The sequence below is a fragment of the Megalobrama amblycephala genome, linkage group LG2 (genome assembly GCF_018812025.1).
Source record: "Megalobrama amblycephala isolate DHTTF-2021 linkage group LG2, ASM1881202v1, whole genome shotgun sequence".
Classification (NCBI taxonomy): Eukaryota; Metazoa; Chordata; class Actinopteri; order Cypriniformes; family Xenocyprididae; genus Megalobrama; species Megalobrama amblycephala.
Window position 1 is genome coordinate 18,392,056 of NC_063045.1, and position 27,663 is coordinate 18,419,718.

The following is a 27,663-nucleotide window of genomic DNA, read 5'->3' on the forward strand; positions in this document are numbered from 1 at the left end:
ACCTGCTTCGAAAAACACGTTCACTTTAGACCGGAGGATTACCATCCCGGCGATATGATGGAGTTCAACATTGTAATGCTCCTTTAAAGGTGCCGAAGAACATGTTTTCAAAAGATGTAATATAAGTCTAAGGTGTCCCCTGAATGTGTCTGAAGTTTCAGCTCAAAATACCCCATAGGTTTTTTTTTTATTAATTTTTTTAACTGCTTATTTTGGGGCATCATTATAAATGCGCCGATTCAGGGTGTGCGGCCCCTTTAATTCTTGTGCTCCAGGCCCCAAGAGCTCGCGCTTGCCTTAAACAACATAAAAAAAAGTTCACACAGCTAATGTAACCCTCAAAATGGATCTTTACAAAGTGTTCGTCATGCAACATGTCTAATCGCGTAAGTATAGTATTTATTTGGATATTTACATTTGATTCTGAATGAGTTTGATAGTGCTCCGTGGCTAATGGCTAATGCTACACTGTTGGAGAGATTTATAAAGAATGAAGTTGTGTTTACGAATTATACAGACTGCAAGTGTTTAATGAAAATAACGACGTCTCTGATCTCCGTGAATACAGTAAGAAACGATGGTAACTTTAACCACATTTAACAGTACATTAGCAACATGCTAACGAAACATTTAGAAAGACAATTTACAAACACCACTAAAAATATCATGATATCATGGATCATGTCAGTTATTATTGCTCCTTCTGCCATTTTTCGCTATTGTTCTTGCTTGCTTACCTAGTCTGATGATCCAGCTGTGCTGCTCCAGACTTTAATACTGCCTGCCCTTGTGTAATGCTTTGAACATGGGCTGGCATATGCAAATGATGGGGGCGTACACCCAGACTGGAGTTTGAGACTCACTGTATGTCATTTCCATGTACTGAACTCTTGTTATTCAACTATGCCGAGGTAAATTCAATTTTTTAATCTAGGGCACCTTCAAAGGATATTAAATAAACTTCCACACGTGATGCTTCCTCACCGCTGTTTTTACGTGAATCAATTTCAACATTGATGAATACAAATTATGTACATTAACACAAAAACATACAGTCTCACACTTTTCAAAACAGTTTTGAATTATGTGCTGGTAATGTAAATACTCCAATTTCATTAATGCCATGTATGTACATTCAAGTTCACTCAAGTACATACTAATGACATCATATACATCCTCATACTATCAGTGAATTGGCACGGAATAAACCTTTAGAGGATAAACCAGAATAAATCCTTTAGAGGATAAAGAAACTTGAAATAAAAAATTAATGAATAAAGGATAACATGAAACATACAATAACACTATACTGTCTGTGGTTCAGCCGCCGGCGGGAGATATGATAGTCACGGAGATGCAGCTAGACTAAAACTTCATTCATTTTGGATTTTAAAAAAATGAAGACAAGAAGAAAACTGAGGCAAGTTTCCAACAGAGCTTTGAAGAAAAAAATTTTTGTTCACACAATTATCTGTACCATATACTGACAGCAGGATCCAAGATATGGTCGAAGAAACAGCTGGAGACTTTCCCACCAGCCAGAGGCTCATTCATCTTCCTTTTCACAGTACAGAAAAAATGTTGAGCCAATCGATTTGGCTATAGAAACACAGCAGCTCACCGGCACCAATTATAGACTAACATCCTGAACATTATGTAATGTCTCACCTCCGTTACTAGAGGCCAGAAATCAGACAAACCTCATTCAAAAAAACAACTCATCTTTGTCCACTTTTAATTTAGTAATTGGTCATTTAGTAGATGCTTTCAATACATTGGAAGTGACTTACAATACATTACAATGACAGTCCGCCCACAGAGTAGTCAAAAGGTCAAGTGCCTAGCACAAGGGCAAATTGGTTTTGCACCTTGTGGGATCTGGCACTTTCGGTTACCAGCCCAGAACTTAAAGTCAGTTTAACTCAAGCTATTATACAGGCTCAAGAGCCGTTTCTATAAGGGGCAAGTCAGACAATTATATCTCACAGGAATACATCTTCGACAAAGAAGATATCAGAAAGGGCTGGTCACAGCATTCACATATGGAATTTGCTTCTTTACAGTCTTAGGCTGGGTTCAAAAGGCTGGGATAAGCAGAGCTGTTAAGCACAGGGTGTGTCCTGGGCAAGCACTGTAGAGGAGCAAAGCAAAACAAGCTTACAGATGCCAAAACCTGAAGTAGCGCATTAGTGATGTTATGTAATCATCACCGTGGACATGATTTGTTATAGCAAACACAGATTTACAGCCACGGCAATGGCTTCTGTAATCATATCGGGTCAAAGTTCCTCAGAGACTTAGTAGGCTGGGTAACTTCATAATTTAAATATGATTTAATAAGTCTAAAAGCTTTCAGCGTGCACCGCAACTTGGCAAGACAGACAGAGCTTAGCAGAACAAAAGTTGAAAGAAGAAATGACAGGGCAATGAACTCTGATTGGATTTCGTCAGTCAATCCTAGCACTGGTGGAAAAACAGACAGGACAGGGTTTTATGCAAGGTATTGATGATGGTGATCGAATGAGGAAGGAATACATGAGTGCATCCATTTAAATTTGGCATACATATGCAGTAGTGAAACTTAAAAAAAAACAAAAAAAAAACAGGAAACTCGATCTCGGAAACCCACCCTTGCTTGTAGAGGACTAGGTGGAGTTCCTCAATGAGACCCAAAAGGCTGTATTATTCTAGCATGCTTTATCTAGATTAGTTGGCTCTATACACAGTGAGCAAGATCAGTTCAATTCGACAATGAAACTTCTAGATCTTGCTGTACAGGTCTGAGAAGTTTGCGGATGACACCACACTGATCGGCCTCATCCAGGACGGTGACGAGTCTGCTTACAGACTGGAGGTTGAACAGCTGGCTGTCTGGTACAGTCTTAACAACCTGGAGCTCAACACGCTCAAGACAGTGGAGATGATCGTGGACTTCAGGAAAAACCCACCTGCTCTCCCCCCACTCACTATCATGAACAGCACTGTGACTGCAGTGGAGTCATTCAGGTTCCTGGGCACCACCATCTCCCAGGACCTGAAGTGGGACAACCACATCGAGTCCATTGTGAAAAAGGCCCAGCAGAGGTTGTACTTCCTTCGCCAGCTGAGGAAGTTCAACCTACCACAGGAGCTGCTGAAACAGTTCTACTCTGCCATCATTGAATCCATCCTCTGCACTTCAATTACCGTCTGGTTCAGCTCAGCTACCAAATCTGACCTCAGAAGACTACAGAGGGTAGTCCGGTCTGCTGAGCGAATCATTGGCACAACCCTCCCCACTCTCCAAGAACTGTACTTATCCAGAGTGAGAAAAAGGGCAAAGAAGATCACTCTGGACCCCTCACATCCAGCACACTCCCTCTTTGAACTGTTGCCATCCGGTCGACGCTACAGAGCCCTGAGCACCAGAACGACCAGACACAGGAACAGTTTCTTCCCTCAAGCAATCCATCTCATGAACACTTGACAAACACGGAACACACAACACTATTACATATTATTTACTTAAAACACTTATTTATATCTCAATTTGCACACATAATTGTACATACAATTGTCTATAATATATATTGTCTTTTGCTTTTTTTGCACTTTGTCTATCTTGTAAATTTGTATATTATTATTTTATTCTTTTTATTATGTGTCTTGTCTTGTCGCTGTTACTCTGTTGCACTGTGGAGCTTCTGTCACTAAAACAAATTCCTAGTATGTGTAAACAACATACCTGGCAATAAAGCTCTTTCTGATTCTGATTCTGATTCTGAGAAGAACTTGCTAACTTCCTCTGCAAGACTGCCACTGCTTTCCTTTTGGGATTACCAAATATTTGGGCAGACAGGCAAAGATTTCTTTACTATTCTTACATAATGGATGAGCAATGCCAAGATCTAAATTACCCATCCAAGACTGAAGCTCTTCATCCGTGTCACTAGAGTGAAGTCTCCAAACTTACGTAACAAACCCACACCAGTTGACTTGAATAGAGATTACATTGCCACCAAACCATCTGAACTTTCAGGTTATTTCATCCTAAAAATATACTGCTAGAAGACAACAACTTCAGGTCATGTTGTGCATTCCATTAGTGGGTGGACACTTGTCGGTTATGCAAGTTTGTTTCCAAGCAGGACTTTAGTGTGGGAAACTGCTCTGCAACCAAGATCAATGTGCAGATATTTTGGCCGGACAGCAATCATTATGCAAGATGGATCAAAATCATACTTTCTAGCCACAATGATCCCGAATAGATCAGCCAAAGGTCAGGTTCGCAGCTAAAAATAGTAGACAACCAAAATTTGTTCAAGCCCTATTCCTGGAACAAGTAAAATGTGACTGAATAGATATTCATAGCAGTAGGTGCAACATGTTAATTAGAGATGCACCGATTGATCGGCCAGGGATCGGAATCAGCCGATTTTCCTCATGATCGGCCCGGATCGGCCGATCAGTCTCACTTCTTACCGATTCCGAGCCGATCTTTTTTGTTACCAGCGGCACAGGCAATAACGTCAAATGCGCGTTCTCACTCTCTTCTCTGTCACGGTGAAGCGACACACACCCACGCGGGCGCCTCCTCTCTCTCACTCGCCTCATTCGCTCCGGTTAAATAGTGCTTACTGTGCATAATTTTAGTCATTCCCGCGGGTTGAGCTCACACCAAAAGCGCGCGCACCACTGATCTATATTAGTGAAGCGAACAAGCCACGCTCAGTCTCAGAGACAGAAGTCAAACAGAGTCATAAGTACCAATACGAGTAGCATAATGCGCTTAAACTGTCAAATACATACAAAAGTATGTCAAAACCAGCAGCACAGGCAATCTTGGCGAGTACAGAGATAAACACAGTCAGTTTTGAATTGTTAAATAGCTAAGAAAGTGAACACATGTTGTGTGTGACGTTCATAAACTCTTAAAGGGACAGCAGTCCAATATTCCTGCTGCTGTCTGTCATGTTAATCAAAGAACAAAAGACAAAGAAAATCAGTTTCAGCTCTTGACTGAATACGTTTTATAACTTTAATGGTAAGAATTGATCTGTTAATATTTACAATAAAGACTACAGCAATTAATGTAACCAATGTAAAATAACACTGAATGTGTCATTTTACATTTGATTACTTTAATTTCTGTAGTATTTCTTACCTGAATAGAAACCCAGTTAACCCAAAAAACTTTGTTTCATAGCTCTCTTTATTCTATTGCATTTATTTGAGCTGTTTATATTTTATTACTGACTTTTACTTGTTTTTTTTAATGAAAATAAAACTTTGTATTGAAGAAAAGTAGATTTTTGTTTGTATATGTTGTCAATTATAGTTCATAGAAAGAAAATCGGAATCGGCAAAAATCGGTAATCGGAATCGGCCAAGAAAATTGCAATCGGTGCATCTCTAATGTTAATTATTTTCAGAATTCCTTTTCATCCGACAACTTTTTGTAGTTTCTTCCTTTAGTACTCAAACATGGGTTTCACACAGAGCTTCCCTTTATTGAATGGTATGGCCCATTCATTGTTTCCCATCAGGACCCCCTTCCCTCTCATAGACAACACAACTATTTACTTTCTGAATTAACCAATTGCTAAGCATTACATAACCACGTCGCACTGTTTGTCTTCACGAGTGCCATGGCTACAGCAGCCAAATGGGGGGCACACTGACAAAGTGCTTTTCTTCCCTTGTGCAGCTACACTGCTGCTAACAATCACATCTTTGTGGAGAAACAAGGGCCCAATTAACCTTCAAGATGGACAGGACGGCAAACAGAGTGAAAGAAGTGCCATAAGAGGCACGACTAGTAAACGTACCACCGGATTTCATACTCAATGAATGGTTTTAGGGATCAGTAGACCAATGTTTCCTTCAGGAAGTAAGTCTTAGTAATTTAACCTTTTACTTTTATACTTTACCATGTAACAAAATCCTGCCCTAACCAGGTCCATAAAACAAGTGTACCATCCATGTTATAATGTCAGGTACACAATAAGCATGACAAAACTGACTGAAATATGGCATAACGGTTGACCTAGATACCACTGAACATTAAACATAGTGGGGAACAAGTGTAGACACTTGGATGCGAGAAAGTGACCGTTGCAAATCCATTTGTATTGCGAGTGCTTTGAGTTAGATTTGTCAAAAGTACCAACATCGATACCATTTTAAAATTTTAAATTTTAAAACTGTGATGCTTTGAGTGCTGACTTGGTATCGAAGTCATAACTTTTGACAACACTACATTGAGTACGTCATATATATAGTGAAGCATCAGTTTACTGTCGGGGAATTTTCGTGTCGCGCCACATCCAGTGTAGACAGTGTTAAAATAATTGTGATGAATAAGTGCCTTGACTTTTCAGTGGCAAAAAGGTTATATAAAAAAGGCATCATTTCATAAGCAAACATTTTATTTAAGAAAATGAACTGATTTTGTACACTTCAAGATAAATACTGAACACTAAATAAATGATATATATAATATTTATTAAATATCCATTTTTTATGGGGAAAAACTGAAATGAATAAAAAAAAAAAAAAGAATAAAAATGAGAACAACTTTTACTCAAAACGGTTAATCTTACAAGAAGTAAACTGTCAAAGAGCACTTGAACTAATGCTCACAAAGACTGATGTGTTGACTAGGGATGCACCGATACCAAGCTCATGTACTTGTACTCGTAAAAATATTTGTTCAAGAGCTAGAAGTAATGCACAAGCTTCAGCTGTGAAAATTGAACTTTGTCCAGAAATACACTTGCCATAGCGTTTTGACCCAATCACTACAGCGGCAGATACCCGACTGTCTGACTTTGATCCATCTGTGTACACAGGTACATGAGTTGGTAAGCTGCGTCTTATATCCAAAAATTCCTCCCAATGAACATTTGGATGATTTGTCTTTTTTTTTTATACCGAGTCAGGTTCATGATGATGATTGGTTTTTTAATATTCCAGGGCGGTATAGGACACAGATGCGTCGATGTTAGATATCCAGATTAATGTCCATATTTTCCAAGTGTGATTTTATGTGAATTCCAAAAGGACTGATGTATCTGGGTCTTTATCTACCTACCTACCTACCTACCTATCATCTATCTATCATCTATCTATCATCTATATATCTATATATCTATATATATCTATATATCTATATATATCTATATATCTATATATATCTATATATCTATCTATATATCTATATCTATATCTATATCTCTATATCTATATCTATATCTCTATATCTATATATATATATATTTATACAACAGTTCTGTCTGGTTCTCGAATCTGATTGGCTGATAGCCATGCGATATTTCAGTGATAACAGCACTCCTACTGCCTTTTCACCGTTTGTATCACTCCGCTTGAAGTGACCGTCATGGCGGCCGATCAAATCAACCGTAATTTTTACAAATACTACTTCTTGTACCACGAACTGTAGTTTTAATAGTTTTTTAGGCGAGAATGTAGTTGTTTAGACCTGAAATATGTGACTCATGTTTAATAACAGCGCCTATTTTACAATTTGTTTTGACGTTTTCGGAGATGCGAGCTCGAGTGCGTCAGCGGCCGTTCAGTGCTTCTGTAACCGCTGAGAACAGCTTCATCTCGGCCAGTGCCTCGGGGATTTGCCGCTGGCTCTAATAGTGGTTAAACATGAGACATAATTCAATTTGAGTACATAGAACGGGCAATCTTTGGTCTTATTAATCTATTATTTGTTCCAGAGCAAGTCGAATTGTGCTATATTAAATTTGATAATAATAAACGTTACGTTACATCCTTATATAGCACATTGGCTACAACTAGACGGGACATATCAGACTCTTCTCCGCTCTTCAAATACGTAAAACATTAAACTTTATAAACATATGGTTTTTTGAGTAAAGAAAACGCTTTACAATTTTTTTCAAACGTCAGATCTTTATTTACCTTTGCATTGCACAGAGGAGATGTCCAAACTGCGTGCGCACTTTATTCAGGAGGTGAGGCAGATTAATGAGGCTTGATTGACAGTTTGAGGATCCAATGGAGTTAGGAGGTTTTGTCACAAGCTCTTTAAAATCCTTTTCATCGTTAAATATTTGTAAAAACCCACATACAAGCGTAAATGGTGACCTATTTTTATTTTTTTTTTAATAACTAGTGCTTTATGTTTGACTGAACTGTACAATTGTGCTTATTTGTTGTTCTAAATATTATTGTTAATAAATATGATTTTATATAAATATGTCCATTAAGTAATATGGATTGAGTGAACATTACATTAATACGCCATTAGATGGTGGCAACACTTTACAGGAGAATGAGTCAGTGAAGCACAAGAGACTTTTAAATTGAAAGGAACTTTTGCAAAAGGAAGTTGTTTTAGCGCTGTGGTGTAATGGATGTAAAAAAGGACAAATACAAAGATCGCTTTCCTCAGCGGACATTCAAACGGACTTGTATAAAGGATATAATATTATGGACATCGACTTGAAGAATGAATGTAATGCAATATACCAGACACAGGTAATAGCTCTCTCTCTCTCTCTCTCTCTCTCTCTCTCTCTCGCTCTAATACTGTACAAAATTCAATGTGTTTCAATGAAGCGACTCAACGTTCCTTCGTTACTAGTTCTGAAGTGACGTTTTAGAATTAGTAACGGAGGCTTGGTCCAACTGTCAAATTGAGATTTGAATCCGTGGCGGAAGGAAGTAGTGCTGCACAAAAGACGGTTTTAAAGACACTCCGTTGTTGTTCTTATTATTTACACACTCGTGCCGTCGAACTGTTGTATAAACGCAATATCACACTCGTAGCCGTGCGATATGGCTGTATATCAGCACGCTGTGATTACCTACGGCACTCGGCCTGCGGCCTCGTGCCTACAGACGAATCACAGCGTGCTGATATACAGCCATATCGCACGGCTACGAGTGTGATATTGCTCTCTCTCTCTCTCTCTCTATATATATATATATATATATATATATATATATATATATATATATATATATATATATATATATATATAATCTTGTGAAATAAAATTTCTCATATGGTCGTATTATTCTACCATGAGAAATCTGGTCACCCTAGGTTGTGTTTACATTGGTTCACAGTGATATGTTATATGTTCTGTAATATTTGTTTAACACTTTTTAAAAAGCAGGTTAAAAAAAGACTATTATTATTATTATTATTATTATTATTATTATTATTATTATTATTATTATGATTTTGGTAATTATGCCCTTTCAAGGTTAGTGGACATTGTGAAATTTGTGCTTTAAGTTTGTGACAAGCACATAAAAATTACTACTTTTTTCATTAGAGTAATAATAAAGAAGCTGTCCTACATTCATTAGTCTCACTGTGTGGAAAACTGCCACATCACCAAAAAAGAAAAGAAATGAATAAATGTCTAGGCATCGGTATATAATAAAACTTTTTAAGGACCAAGTACGAGTACCGAGTATATATATATATATATATATATATATATATAGGTACTCGTACTTGGTCCTTAAAAAATGGTATCGGTGCATCCCTAGTTTTGACCAATAAACCCACCAATGAGTAATGTAATTCCTTCTTTAGTCTTGTTTCACAGACAAATGAAGGTCAATGAGTAAAAGGTTTTACCTTGATGTCATGTATGAAAGTAAGATTGGCCTTCTGGGAAAAGCACTAGCAACTTCACAGTAAAAACAAATATGCTGTTTCCTGTTTGCATCCAGTGACTGACAGTTCCAAACTGTTTGAAGGCCAGAGCTAATCTATACCGGAAGCGCTTACAGCACATCTCAGAAAGTGCAGATATATGGCTTGATCCATAAATTCATAAACCCTTGGCTAAAAGAATTGCGGTACTGCACTGAAGATTGCAGATTCAGAAAATGTAGGCCTCTTCACTATTCAGTGTATACGGCTCAGAATCATTAGCCAATGAGAGTCCACTTCAACAATGAACATCTCTGTTCAATGAGGGCACGGGTCACCCTGCCTTTCTTCACATCCCTCATTATATATGCGCACATAACAGAATCTGCAACTATGTGCTTGGACTGGGTGAACTTCAAGACTTGTGTTTCTGGTTCAGTGAATAGGGAGGATGAGCTGAGGGGTCAAATCTCATCTGGTGGCAAAAAAACAGCCAACAGGATTGACTAGCCCAGAATACTAACTATATGGTAATGAAAAATGCGTATACGAGTGTGTGATTTTTGTGAGAGGTTTTAAAAGAAGGAGGACAGTGTTTTAAGAGATGGCAATAATATCACCATGGGAATTCTTTGTCATTTTGATAAACAGCAGGGGGGCGTATTGGAGCCACGACTGGCATCTCACAGGGCGGCTGGATGGTGGAATAACAGAACACCAGTCACACTGGCACAAATCCACAACTTGCGTCTTACGTATGGTATGACAGGAAAAATAGACTCGCACCGAGTGTGGAGACAATTACATAACAGTAACACCTTCCAATAACAGAGTAAAAAAGATTTAAAATGCCAGCACTATTACTCAACAAGAAGGCCCCATTCACAACAGAATATTTCCTTTGACCCATTCACAAATCAGACAGAGCAGATTTCCACCACACACCAACTGCATTGAGTCTAGAACCTGCCACAGACAGTTTTCCTTCTACTCAAGGGCATTTTGCCTTATGTATGGCGGTCAGCTCATAGGTTCTAATGTCCTGTCCTTTGTGACATTTTTGAACCGAGTCCAGAATTCAGCTCAAGAGAAGGGATTACATGAGTGCGCTGACCCGGCCGGACTCCATAATCCCAAATTAAAAGGCAGAGATGTCAACCAGTAGGAGCAAGATAATCTAACCCTGCTGCAATTATGAACATCACGATATAGATGCCGGCTTCATGGCTTCCAAAAAAAAGGGCCATGCTGCTTTTCCACTTTCCCCGTTTATTTATCTGGGCAAAGAAGTTTATCGCATTTAAAAAACCCTGTGAGCCACAAGAGAGACTATATTTCGCACAAAATCAGATTAGAATGCAATGTGCGATAAGAGAGGGAGAGGCAAGAAATGAGGCAATATATACAAACTTAGTTTTGGAAACAACTGGCTTTTTTAAAGGAGAACAACACATAGCCAAGTAAATTCCCATGTTGCAGATGATGTGGATATGGGGCCGTCTTACCTGAAGGGAAGATATGAGGCATTGGAGCCTGAAGTCAGGGCTCTGTAGGCTTCCTCTGGTGTTTTCTTTAGGTAAATCACCTGAGACAGGAAACAGGAACAGGAAATGACATTAGTGCACCATTAGCTGAATGGTAATGGTAAGTATTTATTTTATAGACTAACATCAGTGTTGTTGTTAACTAAAACTAATAAAAAATTATTTTCTGTAATGAAATAAAGCTGAAATAAAATAAAATATAAATGTTAGATGAACAATTTTAGATTAAATGAAATTAAGAAATGTTGCCTTGGCAACTAACTGAAGTAAGTTTAAGTTGTAGTACTAGTAAATTGGACATCACTACTTCCCAACGGCCTACTCAGTCATTTTCCTATCCATGTCCGTCCACGTTCCTCTTTATCCCATACACAAATGCACTTTCAGGGAAGTGATGTTCAGGCAGAATGTGTCACACAGATGAGATGCTGTGGCTCAGCACAATGGGGCCCTTCTCAAGTTGGGACGACTTGTCACGGCACAGTGAGGCAGTCACACACACAGGCTTGCTGAAGTGACGAGTTTTAGCGGTCATCTATTCCCTTCATGCATGCCAATCCCTCTTGACATCACAGAGAGAAAGAGCTCTATAATAAGATCTCTGCTCACTCCTTGAACATTTCTGTGGCTTGGTGTCAGAAAGCAGCACAGCAGTGCCAACACGAAAAAGAAATGTCCAACATGCATAAAATATAGAAAAAGGGCTAGCTCAAAAAAAATAAAAAATAATGTGATTTACTCACATCATTTTTAACTTGTATGAAGTTTTTCATACAATTTTTTTTATAATCTGACTTTGACTGAGAAGAATGATTTATTCAAAAATCTGACATGGCATTTCTGTAAATAACTACCGTATTTTCTGGAAAATAATAGCCAAAACATTTTTCATAGAGTCAAAACTGGACAGATAAAAAAGACAGATAAGTTGCATCAGTGCCAGTCATGTAAAAATTTCTGTAAATAAAACAACATGGATATTATAGTTCCCCTCATTCAGAGGCTTTAAATTTAACAACATTCAGAACAGAACAAGAATGACAAACGTAAGCATAAAAAATAAATTATAAACCAAATGTATTATAAACAGCAAGCCTAAATGAATGTACTAAAAAAAACAAATCTAAACTAAAACTACCAGCGTGTGGGAAATGAAAAACTGGCATGTCGGAAATGAAAAACTCAACTTTTATTCTGAAAAATGCAGTATATTGATTATACAACTTCAGAAGATATTGAATATAGATGTATTCACCACTTTATGATCCTTTTTTTGGCACTTTTGCATCTTATTAAGCTTTAAAGCCTTAGTCCCCATTCACTGTAAAATCGCATGGAAAAGGGCGACCTGCACACTTTTCCACAAAAGTCAGTCAGTCACACAGATCTGGAACAATGTGAATGACAGAATTTTCATTTTTGGATGAACTCATTTTTTAAGCCCTCTAGTACTTGACAACAAACAAACTAGGAGAGAGTTCAAGTGACTGTTTGTGAAGGCTGTTTTTTGTTCGGCAGAAGGCCAGAGCTTTATAATTTGTGCACAAGCTCATGAAATATGCACCAACGAACAATTAGCTGAACAGTTCCGAGGATTAAGTTCAGTCTCGTGAGAAGGGTCAGAACTTGTTTGTTTGTGTTGCGCCCTAGTGTCCCATGTGACCCAGAGAAACGATGGAAGATCTTGGCCCCAGCTGTTCAACCAGTACAAATAATCTCTTTCACATGATAAAACTGGGTCGTCTACTGTAGGGCAGATCAGCAGCAAACATCTGCACTTGCCAGAGAAGCACATCCCACACAAGCCTGGATCAATAACAACCCACTTACAGAAGATTCACTGCAAGCAGAAAGACAAATTACATTGAAAGCACGTCCATGCACGCAAAGAGTAACAGGCAAGCCCACACGGAGCAGAACCATGGTTTTATGCGAAGTATAAAGAGAGATGAGAGTCCAAGTCCATCTTGAGCACATTATTGAGTTTATAGGAGAGAATCCGCATGATTTGACAGCTGTCTCCAGAGGTTGGGTTTTATGAAGGTAGCTAAAATGAGTTTCCATTTAAGTCCAGGATCAGGGTTCAGACTAAATTTAGACTGAAAGGGTAAATGTGACCATTCCTAGTAGACAGATTTTGAGGTAGTACACCAACTTTGAGAGACATTTGCAAGATAATTAGAAATGCAAAGACCAGGTTTGCAAGGAAAGAAGACACTTTTTTTTGTGATGTTCATTATAATGTCTATGTTCATTTTTAAAATAAACTAAAAATAAAAAGGGGGAGTGGGGCACATTTGGGACACATTCAACAGCTATTTGAATGTAGCTATATAGTCTCTGCAGACAGGGAACAAAAAGATTTAAGTAGAGAGGTGAGTCGGAGCAACAAACATCCAACACAGGATTTATGGTGGCACGCAGCCATTGCATAACAACAGTCCAAAGTAAGATTATACAAAAAGCCAGATTATAACCCGTCATGGCCCTCGTCCAATGGAAAGCAAGAGAACATCAGATCCCCCCCCCCCCCTAACCCCCCTTTTGAATAGCAGAGGATCAGAAAAAAGGATGCTGATAGTGTATAACACTATCACCCTTTTCAGTTCCCCAATATTTCAAATTTCTGATCTAGAAGGAACAAGTTAACAGTGACTTCTTTGAAGGAAACTGGAGAAGCATATCTCATACTACTTCCTTTCCGTGTTGCCATTTAGGACTCATCAATATTCATGAGGAATGAAGCGTTCTTATCTCCCAGAGCTTATCTCATTGTGTGAGACAGTAGCTGCTTTGTCAGTACAAATCAGCACAAATAAACTGAAAATACTCAAGTAAATGTGCATGCTATTAAAAAGAGGATTAAAATATTTGCAGAAAAAAATTGGTGCTGTGCCCCTATAAAGGGCTCAGAAACTGGAGAGTCATTTACATGGAGGGTTTATCAGAATGGTACACTGACCCACATTATAGATGGCACCTGTGCCTTTTACAAAGCAATAAATCTGCCCGGACCAAAGACCTTCCATGAGAGTGCCAGGAACAGGAAGTGTGTAGATGCCCAATGCTGGCATTGCTCAGGCAGACATGGCGTTTCACAAGAGCCACTGTGTACGTGGTGGGATAGATGAATGAATGCAGTGGAAAAGGACAAACTGGCATGCGATCCAGTCAAGGACGTAGTTATTGTGCTGCCGCAACACGGGGGATGTACCAGTCAGTCAGCAGCCTGTTGCTCTCTCTGAGGGGGAGGCCAGAATGAGGACACTGGCAAACATCCGAGAAGACTTCGTACTACATACGAATTTGCTGTCGATGCTGCGACGTGGGAGGATTGTTGGTTTTGATGGAAACAGCTGAGCAGCTAATTTGCAGTGTCATGACAGATTCCATCCTGGGCATGAATCCTCGAGACAGGCGAAAGTAATTAACGCCAGTGAAAAAGGAAGACAAAAGGACAGAAAGAAGTGGGATACTCACAGCATAAGCACCGATGAGCACAGCAGCGTTAGCCCTTTTGCGCTGGTCAAAGCTGGTGTAGTGAACAATCCTCTTTCTCGTCAGTGTAAACGACTGGAAACAAAAAACAAATGCATTACACTGCAAGCATGTACAAGAATACATTTCAAACATGCAATTTATTTTAGACAGCTTACATTACATCAACTGTTCAATGTCTTTTTCATTACAGAAAATTAATGTAAATGAACTACAAATTGCTTAAGATAAACTAAATAAAAAGATCAACAGTTGTTCAACTTTCCAGTAGGTTTACATGTATAAAAACAACATTTAGATCAATCATTAAAGTTTTTGCTTAAAGCATTTTAGCACAAAACAGCATTAAACGGCAAAATGTTAAATGGCATTCTAAAGAAACAAAACTGTAATTTAAACAAAAAACAAAACCTGCAGCAATGCCAGTGCTTCCCACACATAGACTTTACTTGGGGCGGACCGTCCACGTATAATAATGGCTGCCCAAGTATATTTGGAGACACATTTTTGCTTTTATTATTTTTATCCTCTTATACTTTTATATCCGCGCAAGATAATGAAACCATCCGCGATTGAATAACGAGTCGTTTCGTACCTGCTCATTATGTGTGCGTCAGAACTGTTTACTCCCGCTGACATTCAAACGGGCGCCGCATTTTGCAAAGTCACAAGGGGGCGCTGTTGTGCGTTCTACAAGCTCACGCAACAGCGCTTCAGACTGCTTCAAAGTGATTCTCGATCAATGAAAAGCGCAGATTTATGCCAAGCGATTGCTAATGAACTCAAGTTGATGAATTATTAAAATGTCTACTTTCATGGCCTTTATATAAAATGTTTTATACGGTTGTAAGAATCTGAAGGATCAGCCTGCAATAGTACAGATATTTCAAAATAAGAGTCCCGGTGTATTTCGGGGTTGTTTATAATTAAAATTCAAATGCTAAGTTTTTTCTTTTGGGCATTATTGGTATTTTGGTTACACAATAAATTGTATTTAATTTGATTTCCATTTAATTCATAGTAAATTATTGTAGTCTCCCCCACAGGAAGAAAAGACTAAGAACTTTATTTGACACATATATTATTCATTATATAAATTTTACTAGTAAAATCTGTGTCCCATTCACTGAGAGAGACACTATATGACAGCAAGGAGAACATAGGAAAAGGTGAACCATTTAAATGCTGTTTACAATAATTTACAATGAATAATAATTCATAATATTAGTATGTAATTAAATGTAATATGCTATGTAATTAAAATAAATTTCAATAAATAAAAATACTGTTAAAAAAAAAAAAATCACACATTATTTGTTTGTCACATGTAGTAGACCATTTTTTGCCGTGGGTAATAGGAGGATTTTTTGGCCCGGCTATCACCGCAAGTATATTTCAAACCTGTGGGAAGCACTGAATGCTATTTTAATAAAAATAAAAATCAATTATTCAACATGGTTTTCACTGAAACAGTATCTTAAAGAAACTCAAATATAAATGATATAAAGTCTTCTTTAAAATGCTATTATAACAAAACAAAATGATCATTAGTCACTGCATCAATCTTTGTTTTTTGTTATTTTAACATGACGAAAAAGAGAACTGCGTCAAGTGTTAAACTTGTTGGCTTGACTTAATTAGAAATTAAAATCTTGGTTAAGGTAAAAGTCACTTCAAACCCATTTAGTTAACATGACTGGTTAGATGTTTGGGAAACAGGTTATGAGAATCTCATCAGTAAATATCTCGGCACCAACAAATTCCACACACTTAAAAACATTTTTTTCCTGCTTAAATTAGCTTGAGGTGTATTCTGGATAACTCAATTGAGTGTCTTTAACATGAGGGAATTTGGAGACAGATGTTGCTGCATCTGCCCCAGCTGCAGCAGTAACACAGGGAGGTGCTGCAGGTGAGCCAAAATGTGTGCACAAGAGAGGCAGCGTGTAGCTGCTAAAAGGCAACTCATGCACAGGCACACGCCAAAAGCTTCAGAATAATCTGTGCTAGATCTGAGCTGAACTGAAAAGCCCTCAAAAGATCTGTTCCTGTGTCACTCCACATGCTGCAGAGTAAAACTTTGGCTGGGGTGGAATAACAGTGAAATCAAACTGCCGGCACAACAAATGAGGAATCAAACTTGTCCACCTACAATCCACCCCCAAAGAAAAAGAAATATACACCAAAGGCAAAACTAAGAAAAGAAATTTTCCAAAGCTGAGAGCTCGGAAGAAATTCAACCTTTTTTTTCCAGGAGAACCTCTTTAAAATTGTTACTTTTTTGCCTATTAATGTTTAGCATAAATATTCCAAAATTCATAGCAACAGGGTTGAACCCTTTTATTTTCCAAACTGAATCGATAAGCAAGACAACACTGAAAGTCAACTAGACTGGAAGTGCAGCTCTAGAGGTCATCTTTTCTCACAGAGTCATAGTAACAGGGTTGAATCCTTTTATCTTTCCAATTTAAATCAATAAGCAAAACGATATTGAATGCAAACTAGTTTGGAAATTGAAGATATATAGGTCATCTTCTCTCATAGAGTCATAGCAACAGGGTTGAAACCTTTTATATTTTCCAGGTTAATTTAATAAGCAAAACCATATTGAATGTCAACAAGATGTTTTTCCTTTCTATAACCATATCTTATCTAACAGGTCATCTGTTCTCACAGAGTTGAACCTTTTTACTTTGCTGGCAAATCGATAAGCAAAACAAAGTTAACAATTACCCAGCAAGTTAATTTTCATTTAAAATAACAACATCCACATGCAGGAGGTGGCTATGCTAATAGGGGGAAGAAATCGCTGCCAAAATGTAAAAAAAAAAATATCTCAAGATTGACAGTTAAAAAAAAAAAAAAAAAAAAAAAAAATATCAGGCTGTGCTTCAAAAACACCAACTTGAGAATGCACAAACTCTGCTCAACAATGCTAGAAAGCTGATCTGATAAGAACCAGATACCACTAGAACAGATACCAAAGCTTCCCTTCTTGCTATGTGGTCCCCGCAGCTTACAACCAATCATGCAGGCCCAAACTGGTGAGGTTAGAAAAAAAATGTCATCTCTAAGGCAACAACTTGTAAATTAGAAACAGGCGGAGACATTCACATGTGGTTGGATGGGTGTGGACGTAGTGAAAGTGGTTAGGAGGAACACACATCATGCTTTACCACGGGACTTTACCTTTAATATTCCAAAACATGAACACATGAGAGAACTACACCTTGCCAGCTTTAGAAACACAGAACAAAACACAAAGATAAAAAGGTTGATTATTCAAACGCCTTCCTTTACCTTAGACAGATGCTTAGAGGAGACATGTCAGCAGAATTATTCACTACATGGACACTATGTAGTGTGCTTTGGGGTTCTGTCGTCTTTGCTGACCTCTCAATTTAGGTTAATTGGACACTAAAGTTGGCGTTGTGTCGAGTTAACCATTTTATGCTTCTGAAAGCTGATGAAACTCAACAACTATATTTCTAAACTCTGCTAAAACAGAAGAACATTGTATCTTTGTCTAGATGTGCAGTCTAGTTAGCAAGCTCAATTAGTTTTGGAACAAAGGTGCTTTCCAAAAGGCAGGTGGTTGGAATGGATTTCTGAAGACGCATTAACCAAAATGTAAAGGTAGAACCACAAGTATCCTTAGTTAAGAAGGTAATCCCAAAATGCATTGTGGCAAGTTAAAAAAAGTAAGACGGCGGACAAAGGAAAGTTTAATAATAAGTGTGCTTATTGATGTAGAATATTGTAAAATAGCCTAATTATTAAAAAAAAAAAAAAAAAAAAAAAAAAACTTTGTGCTCTTAGCGTAGCAATAAGCTAATGTAACTCATGCCAACATTTTGTGTGGCACTTTGAGGTTCCGCCTATGTAGTGGTTCAAATCAGTCACTTATGGGGTTTCGTTTCAGTTAGAACGTAGCTGCCTAGGTAGCTAGTAGCAAGTAAGGCAGCTCACTAGGTTTCGGAAAGCAACTAGTGTAACCTTAGTAAAAACCCAGAGTGAGTGGTACCTAATGCTACCCACCCCCAACCAAACATTACCCTTTAAACAGTGTCTATATTTTCAATCGAATGGAAAATCTGGGAGCTGATGGATTGGGATGGATCCCATGCCCCTCCCCATCACAACTGATGCTTGCAGAGCAGTACTCAGACATCTAATCCTCCTCCATAAATCCTCAGGACACGCATGAACCACATGGCAAGGCCAATGCCAGTGGCTGCTGCTTAAGTCTGGATGAAAGGAAAAAGGTCATGTCTAATCCCAACATTTGTTTACATCTGGTAGGAGCGAGGATCAGGCCTAAAAGATCAAGAATGCTGACATAACAAGCAACTCACTTTCTCAGCAGACCGTGAACACAGAGATCGAAGTAGATTGTAGTAGATACCTTGCTGATATCCTGCTAAGTTCCGTGACAATTGCAAGAAAAAGTTGGACTTGTGAAACTTTGGCCTAGTGGATAACAAGTGAACAAGATGCACCACTGTGCAAGAACTTTGAGGGTTAGTTCACCCAAGAATGATAATTCTGTCATTAATTACTCAACTTTATGTCGTTCTAAACCTGTAAGACCTTAGTTCAGCTTCGGAACACAAATGAAGATCTTTTTGATGAAATCTGCAAGCTTTCTGTCCCTCTATAAGGCAGCCTATGCAATTGAAACTTTGCTTCAAAAAGTTCATAAAGACATCGTAAAACTAATCCATATGAACAGAGCGGTTTAGTCATGTAAACATTGATCTTGAGCTGGGTAACACACGAGAATGAACCTCATCGGTTACGCAACACGTTTGAGCTTCCTAAAGAGGTTTGTTCTCGCACATCATTCAGGTTTGGTTGAGCTTCTGTTTATGTTTGCTGATCAGTGATTATATGTGAGTAAAAGCCTAAATTAAATCTGTTCATCATAAAAAGTGATTGAGTCTCCTCAGAAAATTTGGAATAAACCACTCAATTCATATGGATTATTTCACGATCTCTTTATGATCTTTTTGAAAAAGCTGCAGCTGCATAGCTGTCTATGGAGGGACAGAAATCGCTCAGATTTCATCAAAAAGAAACATTTGTGTTCCGTAGATGAACAAAAGTCTTATGGGTTTGGAATGACATGAGGGTGAGTACCGCTCAATAAATAGGTATCAGATTAAAGGTTTGGTTTCATATAGTTGAATTGTGGATTAAAGGAATAGTTCGGGTTCAGTACATGTTAAGTGCGACAAAAAAAAAAAAAATAACTTCTCTCTCTTTTCTTTAAAAAAAGCAATAATGGAGGTGATAAACTTAATATGTGGCCAATTTTTAGAGCACTTAAAAGCAGAAAAGTGAAGCATTTGATTATATCCAAGCACTTCTATTAATTGTTCTGTTAAAACCTGTGTATTTTTTGAGCTGTAAAGCAGTTTAAATTCAAGTTCTAAAATTGGATAGAAATTTACACAGAAAAGGTTAGTTAGTGATTTGTATATTAAAGGATTAGTTCACTTTAAAATGAAAATTACCCCGTGATTTACTCATCCTTAAAGTCCCTGTAAAAGTCAATTCTGAGAATTGTTTCTAAACACGTTATAAATGTTACAAAAGTATTGCTGAAACACATTACAAAGGCTGTGAATTGTGTAGTGCTGAATTGTGAAGTTAGAGCATTAAACAGTTTTTCACCAATTCTGTGTTCAGGATTTTTTGGGCAGAATTAAAACGGGGGTCCGATGCATAGACAGTAAAAGAAATGGACACAGCGACCCCATTGGAACTCAATTGAGACAAGTGAAGCCCATTTTTAGCGATTTTTAGCACTTCCGTTTCTGACGCGCAGACTCAAACTAAGCTTGATGACGTCAGCAACCTGTCTGACAGATGTAAATCTTCTAGTAGCTGTGCGTGCAAACTGCCATCGTTAATCTTGCAGAGATGGCGAGCTTGAGCGGGGAGTTCTTTGGCGTGAGTGAGCAGGAGTAATTATTCTGATTAATTATTTTGTATAGTATTTTAAAATGTAACGCCAGTACGCCATATTAAGTTAATGCATACTATTGCCTGCGAGCTTCTCCTCCTGTCTGTACGGTAATTTCTCTACTGTGCGACAGAGAGTCGAGTGGTTATGACGCAATCATTAGCCTATTTTTACAAAAACTGTTTCTACGGGGCCATAATGTAACATAGAAGGTAATGGAGCCCTTTATACATTGTTGTGTATCTTTAGAAATAAATAATGGACAAATGGAGTCTTTAAACGCCTCAGATGTAAAGTTATTTGCTGTCAAAGTGACGCCAAAATGAATGGGAGTCAATGGCATGGCTAACGCAAGTGAAGTTCTGCTACAAGATGGCGGCACGCGGCCGACTTCAACTTCCGGTCGACTTCCTTGGGCACTGGTCCGATGACGCACTGGAGCCCCTGAGCATGGGCCCGCCCCCGACACTATATAACTGTCGATGACGCACCAAGCATGGCGCCGCCCCTAACGCTACAGGGGTTCACTCGCTCAATCTCGAGTGTCATTACCGTTAGTTATACAGCCCTTTACACATTTAGCTCGTAATGCCTTCGTCACGCAAATATTGTCAGGGTTCTTATAATACACAAGAGAGCTCCTTCTCCTTATTTAAATTTCCTAAAACAATGATATGAAGAAGGGGTGGATTAATTTTGTCTCTTAAATGATCGTTCTACACCGGATAGTTTTACAAACTTTCATCAGACAGCTGGGATTCACTGATAATCCGCTGTTTTTGGTGAATGGGGCTGAACAGACTATCTCCCGCCTCGGCCTTCATCCTCCCATCCCACCGACAACCAATGATATGAGGCCGGACAGAGTCTCTACCGTCCCGGCCTTCATCCTCCCGTCTCACGGCGCCAACATTTGTCGACAACAGTCGGCAGTACGTCCCCACCAATTAATGCAAGTTGTCTTGTGAATACATTCGGAGTTATATTAATAAACACGCTGATGCCATCAAGCTTTATAATGGCAGTGAATTGGGGTCATGAGTTTGACATGTCAAGTGATGAACTTGTATAAAAAAAAAAAAATCCATATTTAACACGTTATAAAGCAATATAACTAACTTCCAGCCAAACTGCCATACAGAGCCTGCTTACATCTAAAGCATAACTTACGCGACAATGTAGGATGTCGCATAGTACATCATGGCGTAGCATAATAAGTTATGGCATGGCGTAAGTCATAAACACCTAGGATGGCTTGAGGGTGAGTAAATCATGGGGTAATTTTCATTTTAAAGTGAACTAATCCTTTAACACTCTTTCTTTGTCTTGTTGCTTTATCATTTACAAATTCCCATTAATTTCCATTGTAAGCTCCTCAGTTGTAATCCATATTTTTTGGCTCCTTTTTTTAAAGAAAAGGAGGGAAAAATTGTTTTTTGTGGTAATCAGCATTACCCAAATGTACCAAATCAGGAATATTCCTTCAAGAAGAAATCTCTTCATGGCCTGAACTGCTGATTCTCATAAAGGCCCTGAGATAAGAACATCCTGTGGTCTCAGGAGACACTCTCGGTCCACATTAAAATGCTGGTCAAAGTCGCTTTTATTTAAAATGAGCACACGCGGTTTTGCCTTACATACATGGCATAGAACAAGCTGATGACTTGATAAAGTGAGGGCTAAACAGGATGTTTTCTAGTAGCTGAAGCTCAATGCTGTATCATTAAGTTTAAATTCCCATCCCGTATTACAAACAAAGGAAACGTCAGCACATCGGACAGCCCAAAATATCTACCGAAGAGGGTGTGAGTGCAAATTCCTCAGCTTTTTTTAATTGTTGTAGCTACATACTGCACATTCTTCAGGAGGATCGTAATAAATCAAGCAGGTGTTTGACTCACCTTGAGCTTTTTGTTGAGTTTACAGCAGTATCTGTACAGCATGGCAAGATTGAGGGGTCCAAAATCTGCATAAAAGCTATAAAAATGAAAAGAAGAAGAAAAAAAGAACAATCTCATGAAACTTCATTGTTTAATGAAGAAAGTCATATATTTGTACAATTATTTAAGAAGTTAACTATGGCTCAGGCTAATGGGGCCAGGGCCACGGGGCCTCTAGTACAGGGCCTCCATCTGTGGCCAAAACACCTAGAAACAGGCCACTGCAGGTGTTAAACTGACATAGAAAGAAAAAAAAAAAGTTGTCATCACTTTTTCAATGTACTATGCATATGGTGCACTCATACTTGCAATTTCAAATATAAGCAATAAAGTTGCAAATTGCAATGTATTGTTTTTTTGTATTTGGACATTATATTTTGCAATTCTGATAAGATGGGCCCCTTAAAACAGACCATCATCCATCCTTAGAAGTCTCAGAAAGTGTTGCCTGTCAAAATATGTGTCAGAGTGATGTGAAGAACATCATTTCCATTTTTCACCAATCCTCCCACATCCGGAAACTCTAAATAAATGATTGACAGGTCCATTATGGAAGTTTGGAGATAAAAATGCAACTTTTACTGAAGGATGCATTCGATTAAAGAGTTATGTAACAGACTCTGGAACCATTTCTTGCCTGCAGGGGGTTTTGGCTCTAAAAGATGACTGAGGGAGGGTAAACTCACTTTTCGTACACAAACTCCTCATCCGTGCTAAAGTAATGCGTATTTGCAGTGCTTTTCGGCTTGCTCCTTAAGGTTGCAAAATAGAGTCGATCTGAAAAAAAGAGAGAGAAAAAAAAAAACCACATGGTCGATTAAACAAGTTGGTACAGTTATAAAACGACTATTAATACTCTTCAGAGATAAGATTTTATCATCGGATTATTGGCTTGGACTTAATCGTGTGCAACAATGGACTTATCCAGTGGACTAGCTTTAAATGCACTAAAAAACGAGATGTGAATTATCACAATACTTGAACTTTAGTCAATATGGTAAGAGGAAAATGAAGTATGTTCCATAAATGAAGGGTTTTTCTCACCAGATTTGACAAAAATAAGTGTCTCCACAAATCCACTTGGAATGATATTAAGTACTTGGTCATTAAATTAAGTGTGTGATTTTACATGATCAGATAAAGGATGTCTTTAAGTATAAATGTAGGTATAAACTGCTCTGTGCCAATTGAAAATTCAACACAAGTAAGTATATATCGAAATAACAAGGTTGATAGTTTTTACCCATTACGAGGCAAGTGTTTGAGGACACTACAAAGGGTTTATAAGTAATAGACTATAGGGCTAAATTTTAAAATACAGTGATAACAGGGTGGATTACTTGTCCTCAAAAAGATACTGTCATTATGACAATGTTTTGCATACAATTTTAATAAAAGTTAAAATAGTTGTAAATAATTATCATGGTAACAGGGTTGGATACATTACCTATATGAATTTATACACAATTAAATACAAAACACATTTATTATTATGTTTCAATAAAATATTTCTCATGCAAATATGATATAAAATAAATAAATTAAAAACAAACATACATAAATTAGACTTGCTGTATTTCTTAAATAAGTTTGTAAATAAAAAATAATCTACAACAACACAGAAAAAGTTGGTGTCCGATAATTGTTTACACACACCCATCTGTTTATCTGATAACTGAAACAAGTCTGAGGCAGCACAATGAATCAAAGTTATCCATACAGAAACTCAAACTCACCTTTAATAAACTCCGAAGCACCTATTAAATCATTATCGTCAGCCATTTTAAATAAGGTTGTGAGTATCGCGGAATGTTTTAAGTTGTCTAGAGTCATCGGCGGCGCGCGCGAGTGAGGCGCAGCTACTAAAAGAAGAACAAACTACTGCTGCTTTAAAATCCGCTTCCTCTCACCGATGCAACTTCTCTCTTCACTGATGTTGCAAATATTCCGAGTAGCTCAAGAACAAAAAACCCCAAAGAAATGTGCAAATAAGGCACTTGAATCTTGTGGCATTCCTCCACGAGTAAAATTTGAAGAAAAAACCTAAAACAACTCAAGGTGCGTCATTTCGCGTCCCGCGTAAAAGTGCTTGAATGAGCAGGAGGTTTTTTTTTTTCCCCTCGCGTGAAACGTCAAACCGCCATTCGTCGTATTATATATCCCTTTTCGCTTCAAACTAGGCAGATATAAATCGCGAGCCTTTGCACTGCAACTCTGCCCTGGTCATTAGGTGGAAATCTTTCCTTTGCCATGGTCGCGGCCAGTCAAGAAAGATCTTAAAGGGACGTCACGTGGTGCCGCGCTGTCCAATCGGCTGCGCGGAAGGCTGGTACTCGGGCTCGACCAATCAGAGGACAAGAAGTTGTTTTTACTCTCAGTGAGTGAGACGACATCAACCAGCGAATTCACGTAATAATTATTACAAAATTGTGTTGTTTTTCAATGCCCTATTTGTATATTTGTACGTTTTTTTTTATCTATCTATCGTTTAGACTTCATTATTTCTCATTATGGCACATAGCATGAACCCAAACACACGAGCCGCCAGACAATCTGAGCTCAAATATCGTTCGCCCACACCAGACTGTTTATTCTGGTCATCAACAGCTGGAGAGAGATCATGTAGAGACTGTCACACCGCGGCTTCTGATAGTTCAGTCTGAGCAGATGGACATCATGAAGGAGATTAGCAAATGTGGGTCTTTTCATGACAGCTCAGTCTGATCTTTCGCTATTGTTTTATGTGCTTAGGCAGAAAACAAAACAAACCAGGATGTTTTGGTGCATTGCCGTGGGATTTGAATAATCTGCAAATGAGTAAACAACAGTGAACTTGCTGCCCCTTGGCTATAGGAACTAGCTTGTGCTTCTTTCTGTTGATATTCTGTTAGCATTTTATTAGAGCCTGAAAGGTGGGTGGTGTTGGTTGCAACCAAAAAAATGAGAATTGTGTCATCTTTTACTCACCCATTCCAAACCTCCTTTCTTTGACACTTGACATTTGACTTGACATTTGATATTCAACAGTGCTTTGATTGCCTGCATTGACACTATTCTTTAAGAGCTGCTGTGCAGCCAAAACTATATACCAGTTAGTTATCAATGTTATCAGCTGCTTTGACACAATCTGCATTGTAAAAAGCACTATATAAAGGTGACTTGACTTTCTTTCTTTAGTGGAACATAAAAGAAGATATTTTTTTCTATGCAATGAAAGTCAATGGGGTCCGAAATATTTTGGTACCCATGCACTGTTTAAAAATGTAATAATTAAGTTCAATAAAATGTAATAATTATTCGTTTTAAATTTAAAATGAGCAATTATTTAACCATTTTAAAAATACAAACTTTAAAATCTTAACTTTAATCTTGAAATCCCATTTATGAAATTAATAAAAAATATAATATATAAATAAACACGTTTTTATAAATATATAGAATTAAAATTATTCTCAACAATCTAATTTTAAATATTTAAACATTAATAAATAAATAAAAATTAATAAATATTAATTGTATACACATAAATACAATTATATACATTTAAAATAAGTAACTATTTATTGATTAATACAATTATCAATAAAAATAAAATACAAACTTTAAAAAAACTAAACATTTATATATATATATATATATATATATATATATATATTTTTTTTTTTTTTTTAATATAAAATATATATATATATATTTATAGGTTTGGAATGACATGACAGAATTTTCATTTTTGGATGAACTATCCCTTTCATCATGAAAAAAAAATCAATGCATCCATGATATCCTGCTACAATTCCAAATGAATTAAGGAGGACTGGTGTCACATGCAACTAAGTCTTCACGCAAGGATTTTCTGAGCTCCAATAAACAACATTTTGCTCCTTCCATATATTTTTCTGTACATAAACAATGTCCATCTTACCTCCTACCAAGGAGATCCAGACCTTGTTGACGGCTGTGGCTGACTGGCTCCATTCGCTATTTTCCTGGGATCTCCAGGACACAACGTCTGACATGCCTTCATGGAGGTTTAGCAGAACTGGGTTTGATGAGACCCTCGGGAATGGACCTGGACCATCCAGAGCACAAAGTGTGTGGTGGTCTACTGGGACAGAGTGTGCCAGTGGAACAGGGAGGATCCGGTTCACGCGGCCCACTCAGGTTTCCTCATATGGCGCTCTTGTTACAGTCCTGCCAAGGTGTGACTTTCAAGGTTCCTCACGTTACTTTTCCGAACGGAGTGCACTAATGTGACGTTTCTTCCTCCGGATATCGTTCCAAGTTGTCACACAGTACATCTGCTTTCTAGAGCATGCTGGCTATTGTTGTGGTTTTGTACAGGTTCACATGCTGCTCTGACATCATGGAAAAGCTAATAAACAAGAAGCAGATTGAACTGGGTTTCATGAAGACGGTGAATGTGCTAAATGAAGAGTGATTTCACTGTTTTGAGGTCAGCTATTGACACGGTTTACAAGAGGTGATTAAGGTCACGTACACGACTTACTGTACACTCTTAAAATTAAAGGTTCCAAAAGGGGCTTTTCACAGTGAAGTGAATTTTGGTTCAGTTATTCAGTTAACAGTTCTTAAAAGAACCATTTTTTTTGTTTGAAGAACATTTTAATGAACTAAAGAATCTTTTTCCACTATAAAGAATCGTTTGTGGAACTTAAAGGTTCTATGGATGTTAAAGGTTCTTCATGTATAATTCCATAAAACATAATATAAAACAAATAGACATATATAAAAAACACAACAATAATAATCACAAAAACACAAACTTACTCAAACTTTAACTTACTCAAAAAAATAAATTATAATTAAAAATATGAATGGTATCTCAATGATACTAAAATAACACTATTTTGTTTATTTAATGACAAAACATTACGTTCTAACAAAATTCTTGTGTGCCTAGATTGATACTCCATATGTTGCGCCATATTCATTATGAAAAATATTTGTAATAGATTTATCACCATGGAGTTTCATGCTTTGGCAAATACAGTGAGCTTGTGTTATCCGTCCTGTCACCATATCTAATCTAATGCAGTGCAAAGTCCG

The 27,663-nt window shown here is 37.7% G+C and overlaps 1 protein-coding gene and 1 long non-coding RNA gene across 8 annotated transcripts in view; one reads left to right on the top strand and one right to left on the bottom strand.

Moving 5' to 3' along the window:
* cdc14ab (cell division cycle 14Ab) overlaps nt 1-26,650 on the bottom strand; it is a 58,199-nt gene extending 31,549 nt beyond the window's left edge. For 2 of the 7 annotated variants that reach the window (XM_048164337.1, XM_048164340.1), the window contains exons 1-6: nt 24,333-24,861; nt 23,283-23,373; nt 22,558-22,633; nt 17,878-17,925; nt 14,671-14,763; nt 11,152-11,231 (exon numbers count right to left, since the gene is read on the bottom strand). In XM_048164337.1, coding sequence (XP_048020294.1) covers nt 11,152-11,231; nt 14,671-14,763; nt 17,878-17,925; nt 22,558-22,633; nt 23,283-23,373; nt 24,333-24,429 — 485 coding nt within the window. In that variant the 5' untranslated portion in view covers nt 24,430-24,861. Of the gene's footprint in view, nt 1-11,151; nt 11,232-14,670; nt 14,764-17,877; nt 17,926-22,557; nt 22,634-23,282; nt 23,374-24,332; nt 24,862-26,518 lie in introns of those variants that run through there. The other 5 variants (XM_048164313.1, XM_048164308.1, XM_048164329.1 and 2 more) reach the window with 5 other exon arrangements.
* On the top strand, nt 24,953-26,997 carry LOC125251354. The gene is made up of 2 exons (XR_007180981.1): nt 24,953-25,291; nt 26,530-26,997. It is a non-coding gene; the product is annotated as an uncharacterized LOC125251354 (long non-coding RNA).
* Nucleotides 26,998-27,663: the final 666 nt, after the last annotated feature.